The sequence below is a fragment of the Cicer arietinum genome, chromosome 1, assembly GCF_000331145.2.
Source record: "Cicer arietinum cultivar CDC Frontier isolate Library 1 chromosome 1, Cicar.CDCFrontier_v2.0, whole genome shotgun sequence".
Classification (NCBI taxonomy): Eukaryota; Viridiplantae; Streptophyta; class Magnoliopsida; order Fabales; family Fabaceae; genus Cicer; species Cicer arietinum.
This window is the reverse complement of record NC_021160.2, coordinates 17,221,396-17,229,267: the sequence shown is the minus strand read 5'-3', so window position 1 is coordinate 17,229,267 and position 7,872 is coordinate 17,221,396. Positions and strand designations below refer to the sequence as shown.

The 7,872-nt window shown below is 31.5% G+C and overlaps 1 protein-coding gene across 1 annotated transcript; it reads left to right on the top strand.

The window, feature by feature from the left end:
* The first annotated feature begins 4,594 nt into the window (after positions 1-4,594).
* LOC113784997 (E3 ubiquitin-protein ligase UPL1-like) lies at positions 4,595-5,520 on the top strand. The gene is made up of 3 exons (XM_027331363.2): positions 4,595-4,868; positions 4,960-5,166; positions 5,278-5,520. The coding sequence occupies exons 1-3, from the start codon at positions 4,740-4,742 to the stop codon at positions 5,362-5,364; spliced, it is 423 nt and encodes a 140-aa protein (XP_027187164.1). The 5' UTR covers positions 4,595-4,739; the 3' UTR covers positions 5,365-5,520.
* The last annotated feature ends 2,352 nt before the right edge of the window (positions 5,521-7,872 follow it).

Genomic DNA, 7,872 nt, shown 5'->3' with positions numbered 1-7,872 from the left:
TCTGCCATGTCAACCGAAGAGATTACTGGATTTGGTTATGTTGCCTCTAATTTCGATAAACTATTTCAGTTTGAAGCAAATAGAAAAGGATAAAACAGTTGGAGAATTAACCCATGGGAGAATAATGATAAGAATTATATTCTTAATCGACTTACTAATGATCTGTATAACTATTACAGTTCCAGCAATAATGCGAGATATGTTTGAGATACTCTAAGTATGTTGTGACTGCTACCTAGAGTATCAGAGAGTATCAGATGTCCGATGACAGATACATGGAGGCTGACAGATCCGTGGAGGCACATGGATGCTGATAGATTCGTGGAGGTGGAGGCACACTCTCGTAAAATTTAGAAGATAATTCATGAGATAAGCTATTAAGGTACGTCATTCATGGCATATTTAAATTAAATATTGAAATTTAATATGTCTCTTTTGTTTGAATGTTGAAATCAATAAAATGTCTGTTTATGCTTACATGTTGTGTGATTTTAATTTTGACATGCTAGACTATGTGATGTGAACACATCTGATTTTGAAAAATGTGAATTTTATAGTCAAGCTAAAATAACAAAGAGTTCACATAAATATGTAGTTAGAGAATCTACGTCTTTAGATTTATTACACTTTGACATATGTGAACTTGATGAGACGTTACCAAGAAATGAAAAATAAAAGTGAAACGCTTGGCATGTTAAGGATCTTTACAGCTGAAATTGAAAAATCAATTTAATATAAAGATTAAGAGATTCCAAGTATGATTTAGTTTATTTAATGAGTTTTATAAATTGTCTGGAATTATACATGGAACAACTACACCATAATTACAAGTGAATGGTAAAGTTGAAAAGAAAAAATAATATAACTTTTATTGAACTAGTTGTTGCTAGTATGTTTAACTCTAGTACTACATCTCATTGGTGTGAAGAAAATATATTGTTTATTTGTTATATTTTGAATAGAGTTCTTAAATCTAAAAACAAAACATCTCCTTATGAGATAGTGAAGAAAAGATAATTAAACTTGTCTTATTTTCAAACATGGGGTGGTCTGGCTTATGTCAGAATCCCCGATCCCGAGCGAGTTAAACTCGCCAGTAGAGCCTATGAATGAGAATTCATTGGGTATGCGGTAAACAACAAAGCGTATAGGTTTTATGACCTAAACGCAAAAGTGACCATAAAGTCAAATGAAGTTGACTTCTATGAAAATAAATCCCCTTTTAAATTGAGAAATAGTGGGGGCAGCAAACCTAGTCAAGTTACTGTGAAATAGTGGGGGCAACGAACTTAGTCAAGTTCATGTGACAAGAAGCATTGAAAGCAACAAACAAGACGAAACAAAAACTCAAAGGAGTAAGAGAGTAAGAGTTGCTATAGATTATGGACCAGAATATATGGCTTATAATTTAGAAGAGGATCCTGCAAATCTTAAATCATTGGATGCAGATCTATGGCAAGAAGCTATAAACGATGAAATGGATTCTCTAGAGTCTAACCGAACCTGACATTTAGTACACTTGCCTCTTGGTTGCAAACCAATAGTTTGTAAATGGATTTTGGAAAAGAAACTAAAACCCGATGGATCTGTTGATAAATACAAGGCACACCTTGTAGCCAAAGGTTTTAGACAAAGAGAAAATATAGATTTATTCGAGACTTTTCCACCGATCATTAGAATAACATCCATTAGAATACTCATATCACTAGCAGCTATTCTTAACCTGGTGTTACACCAAATGGATGTTAAAACAACTTTTTTAAAAGGTGATTCGGAAGAAGAAATCTATTATGGAGCAACCTAAAGGTTTTGTAATTCAAGGACAAGAATACAGGGTATGTATGTTAGATAAATCCATGTATGGTCTTAAATAAGCTCCAAAGAAATGGCATGAAAAGTTTGATAACTTTATTATATCGAATGAGTTTAAAGTGAATGAAAGTGACAAATGTATTTACTACAAATTTGAAAATGGCATTTGCACTATCATATGTCTCTATGTAGACGACTTACTCATATTTGATTCAAACATTCATGCTGTAAATATTTTGAAATCATTGTTGTGTAACAACTTTGATATGAAAGACCTCAGAGAAGCAAATGTAATCCTTGGAATCAAGATTACTAGGTCAAAAAAAAAAAAAAGGGGAATTTCTTTGGATCAATTTTACTATGTTGAAAATATCCTAAAGAAATATAATTACTTTGACTATAAACCTGCTTGCACACCATATGATCTAAGTGTGAAACTTTTCAAGAACTCTGGTGAAGGTGTTAGACAAATTGAATATGCGAGCATCATTGGCAGCCTCAGGTATGCCACTGATTGTACTAGACCCGACATTGCCTATGTCGTGGGATTATTGTGCAGGTTTACTAGTAGACCTAGTATGGAGCATTGGCACACTATGGAAAGAGTCATGAGATACCTGAAAAGGACCATGAGTCTCAGATTACATTATCGAAGATTTCCTACTATCCTTGAAGGATACAATGATGCTGATTGGAACATCTTATCAGATGACTCCAAAGCAATCGATGACTGTATTTTAATATAGCGAGTAGTGTTGTATCTTGGAAATCAAAGAACAGACGATATTGGCTCAGTCCACTATGAAGTCTGAAATGATAGCACTAGCTACTACTAGTGAAGAAGCAAGCTAGTTGAGATGTTTGCTAGTTGAGATCCCTATATGGAAAAGATCTATGACAAATGTGTTGATCTACTGTGATAGTACCGCGGCTATTGCAAAAATTGAGAATCGTTATTATAACGGTAAGAGACGACAAATATATTCTGCTCGCCTAATTTTCTCTTTTCTCTTTTCTCCCTCTTATATTCTGCTCGCCTAATTTTCGAGCCACTTCTCCCCTTTCTTTCTGTCCCTTCGGTTTTTAAAGCGGTTATTATGCCGCAGTCCCTTCGGTTTTAGAGCGGTTATTATGCCGTAGTCCCTTCGGTTTTAAAGCGGTTATTATGCCGTAATTCTTTCGGTTTTTTGAGCGGTTGTTATGCCGTAGTTCTTTTGTTTTTAGAGTCGATGCTATGCCGTAATCACTTTGTTTTTAGAGCGGTTATTATGTCGTAGTCCATTCGTTTTTGTCTTTTTGAGCGGTTATTATGCCGTAGTTATGAATGGTCATAGTACCATATTGAGAGTGACTTTAATTGTCATATTGAGAGTGGCTTAAACTGCCATATTGATGGTGTAATTCTAGAACGGTTTTCTACGGTGCAGTGGAACTCCGATACAGTGAATCTGGGCTGTTTTATCCTGGGGACTTCGTGGTTGATAGTCTGCCTTGCACAATTTGGGCAGTGCCGCGAAACGTCTTAAAGAGAGCGACCTAGTCCGCGACTCAACCCAGTAATATCTTCGGTGGCATAAATTGTGAATTTTAAATAGTTTTTGAAACTCAAAATCCAACAGTAACCATCAATTTGATGACCAAGTTTGAAGAAGAAGATATTGAGGAGAAATGTCAAGTCCCAAATATTTTTCTCATGTATTTGTTTAATGTTTTATATTGCTTGATCAACCTTAAACTATTTTGCGATTCATATTTTGAAACAAAGTGGTCTTTACAAATGTTTGAGATGAGAAATTAATGATATTGTAGTCCTGAGATAGATGTAGGTCATGAAACCAAGTGAATTATTTGCAGAAACATTAGTTTAATAAGAGAAATCGATAATAATTTAATAAAGAAATTCAATGACTAAGATCAAATTAGAAATTAAGGTTGGAATTGAAGTGAAACTTATCTTTGACATTTTTCTCATTATAAAGTTTAACCCTTTTACTCTTGTTAGTTTGAAAACTACTCAATAAACTTTGAAGTTTTTTGTTTAATTTTAGTAATTAAATATAAATCTATAGTATAATGCAATCTTTGAGTTTCACACTCGATATTACCGTTTTATTATCATTTGAAACGATTCAGTACACTTGTTGAACAACTATAGTTAATTATCTCTAATATTATGTAAGTGATGAACATACCCCATAAGAGACACAAAAAATATATTTCAAAAAAAATATTGTTTTGATAATCCAATTATCACTTTCTATCAAGTTGAAGAATTTTACATGTTAATAATCTAAAATTAAGAAACAAATATTATTTTTTTGAGACTTATATTGAGGATAATAGATAATATAGTCTTATTTTATTTATGAAAGTTTACGACTATTTTCTTGTATCCTTAATTATTAGAAATTGAAGCTTCATATATATTTCTGATGTATAATCAAGTTATTTTCTACTGTGCATGTGACTTATTACTATTTAGGCTTAATTGCACTTTTGGTCCCCCTATTATAGGTGAAAATTGAAAGTAGTCCCCCCATTTTGTTTCTCCCCAGTTTTAGTCCCCCAAACAGAATTTGAGTCCAAATCATCATGAGTTGGCATTTTTTTAATGACGTGTCAAAAAAAAGCTGACGTGGTAGACGCATACGTGGAATAAAATTATTATTATATTATTTCTAATTAAAAAATATAATTTATATTTTTAAAATCATTATTACAAATAAAATTTATTTGTTATAATTAAATTAAAAGAAAATGAACCCTAAATTGAAGCAGAAGCATCGTTCAACAAACAGCCCCAATTCAAAAGCTCCCAAATCGATTCCGATTTCGATTTGCTGCACTTTTACTTCACCAGTTATGTATTGTTAACTGGTTATGTTAGCGTCAACATGATAGAAGATATTTTAGCAGATTTCTTTTAGATGATGGATCAATTTTTGTTTGATTTGTTGCAGCCTCCAAAAATTAGATTTTTCATCAACAGTGTTACTGCAGTTCCACTTGAGGAGATACAAGAACCTTTAAAACCCTTCACGTGGGAGTTTGATAAGGTTGCTCTTTGGCCCTTTTCTTTTTACATTGGTAATTCGGTTTTTTTTTTTGGACATGTTTGATTTGTTGCTGTTTCTTTTCTCTGAGCAGGGAGACTTTCATCACTGGGTTGATCTTTTTAACCATTTTGGTTCCTTCTTTGAGAAGTATGTTAAACCAAGGAAGGATTTACAAATTGATGACAATTTTCTGGACTCAGATCCTCCTTTCCCAACAGAAGCCGTTCTCCAAATTCTGCGTGTCATTAGAATAGTTTTGGATAATTGCTCAAATAAGCATTTCTACAGTTCATATGAGGTATGTCTGATTCCCTACTATCATTTTTTTTCCACCTTGGTCAACTTAATAAGATGCGAGCTAAGAATGATTTGATGCCTTTATTTGTGCGGGTGTATTTGTCCAACACAGGACGAAAAACAAACACGAACAGAGGACGAAAACCGGAACACGAAGACGGTGACCAACAATGAAGAAGAAGACGGTGACCAACAATGAAGACGAAATCGAAATCGGAACACGAAGACGCTGACCAACAATGAAGACGAAATCGAAATCGGAATCGGAATCTGTTTAAGATGAAGAAATCGAAATCGGAATCGATTTGGGAGCTTTTGAATTGGGGCTGTTTGTTGAACGATGCTTCTGCTTCAATTTAGGGTTCATTTTCTTTTAATTTAATTATAACAAATAAATTTTATTTGTAATAATAATTTTTAACAATTATAATAATGATTTTAAAAATATAAATTATATTTTTTAATTAGAAATAATATAATAATAATTTTATTCCACGTATGCGTCTGCCACGTCAGCTTTTTTTTGACACGTCATTAAAAAAATGCCAACTCATGATGATTTGGACTCAAATTCTGTTTGGGGGACTAAAACTGGGGAGAAACAAAATGGGAGGACTACTTTCAATTTTCACCTATAATAGGGGGATCAAAAGTGCAATTAAGCCTACTATTTAATAATAAGAAGTTGAAGCCTCATATAACTTATGTTGTGTATCACTTGACTTATTAATACTTATATAATCCCACATTCTTTGATTTTTTATTTTTATAAAGAAGACCTTCACATTAACTAAAAAGAAAGTTGAGGGATAGAATCCCCAAGATCATAAATCACGAGAGAATTAATGTAAGTAATGAGCAACATTATTAATTAAAACTTTGATATTACCGATACACCCTTTTTTCTTTATAGTATCCTAGAAGTTGTCATTTAAATCAAATAAAAGTTACATGAAAGCCACATCAACACATATCCAAACACAACACTCAAATTGAATCTACAAAACATACAAGTCATAACTCAAAATGATTACAACACTCATTTTATGTAACAAACTTTAACATAGAGCATTCAACAAATACATTACATGCAAGACTTAAAAACTAATATTTATGAATGGAAATAGAAAATTATTTACTTAATCACATTAATATTCAATTTAAAACCCTAAACACACCTTTGAGAGGTTTTTAAGTTGAGGTTCTATGTTGCCTTAAAAATCCTAAGCTTGATTCTTGTACTTGACCATGAAATAGAGTTTTGCTCTTCATCTCCTACATGCACTACCATATTCTTTGCTTTTTACCTTTTTCTTCTTTCTTTCTAATTCAAATTTTGATTTTGGTATCCTTTCTAAGTAAGAGAAGGAATGAAATTATTTAGGATAAATATTTTGGTAGGAGATAAGAGATGGTTTGAATGATGGGGAGACATGCAATGGAGAGGTTATGGTTCTCTCTTTATTTTAAAGATGAAGAAAGATTGTGTGGAGTTTTGAGAGAGAAGGTGAAGATTTTGAGAGATGGGTCTATGTGTGTTTTGAGCATGAGAGTGGAGAGGGAAAGGAAATGGGATACTGACTCAATTTACTAATTTACCCTTCTTTTATTCCCTATTTCTCATTTCTTCCACTCACTTCTCTAACATCACTCTATTAGCTAGTAACACTCCAAGTTCATAATCATACAACGTCTTTATTCTACTCAAATAGTGATAACTTGTAAAACAAAATGAGATTTAAATTGTTTATAGTTTTATTAATTTATATTTACTTAAATAGGGAAATGCAATAAATTTAGTTTTGAAATTTTGGAATATAAATTTATTTTGAAAAATAATATGATAAATTTGACTTTAAAATTTTGGATTGTTACATGCATCCTATTTTATATGATTGAATGGATTTATTTTTTATTAGTTAATATAATATTAATAAAATATAATTAATTAATACAATTAAATATAATTTAAACAAAATATATTTAGAGATAAGAGAATTATTTGTAGAAAATAATGTGACATAAGTTCTATTAAAACAACAAACGTGATTAAAAAAATTGAGAGAATGATAGATAGAAAAAAATTATTTAAAAGGGATTGTAGTACCTAATTTTTGTCCAATTAATTTAAAATTATAATAATAATAATAATATATTTAAATATTTTTACAATCATTTTCAAAAATACCATTATTTTATATTCAGATTTAAGTATATATTAAAAATAAAATAAAAAGAAAAAAGAAATAAAATATTTTTTAATTGATCTGCAACCAATTGCTGGGCACACGTTTCTTCAGTTCATACTGGACATTCCTTCAATTGGGCACACGTTTCCGTTCACACGTCTTTTCCCTAGGTTTTGTTCAACAAAGTTTCATTTCAACCCAGCATCACTCAAAAACAAGCTCAGAAACAATTTGCAAAGACCCATCCTTTATCTTCTATATTTGTGAAGATCCTGTTGCAAACATGTTATAAACCGGTTTCTTTTCATTATTTTTTTTAGTTTAATAAAGAAATGCAATACACTCAATGTAAATTTAACCGGCTTCTTTTTTTTTCCCTTAATGGTACCTAGTCTAAAATTGTTGAGTAACAATACAAAATCCATAACATGTATTGTACAATGAATGAAAACATTAGCCGTTTCTCTAAATTGAGGCAAACAGAACTGAGAGAGGAGAGGAAAATTTCTAAAACAATC

Coding starts and splice junctions, on each gene's coding strand:
- LOC113784997 (XM_027331363.2), top strand. CDS start 4,740: ATGATGGATCAATTTTTGTTTGATTTGTTGCAGCCTCCAAAAATTAGA. Junction 4,869..4,959: donor TCACGTGGGAGTTTGATAAG/GTTGCTCTTTGG, acceptor TTCTCTGAGCAG/GGAGACTTTCATCACTGGGT. Junction 5,167..5,277: donor ATTTCTACAGTTCATATGAG/GTATGTCTGATT, acceptor TGTCCAACACAG/GACGAAAAACAAACACGAAC.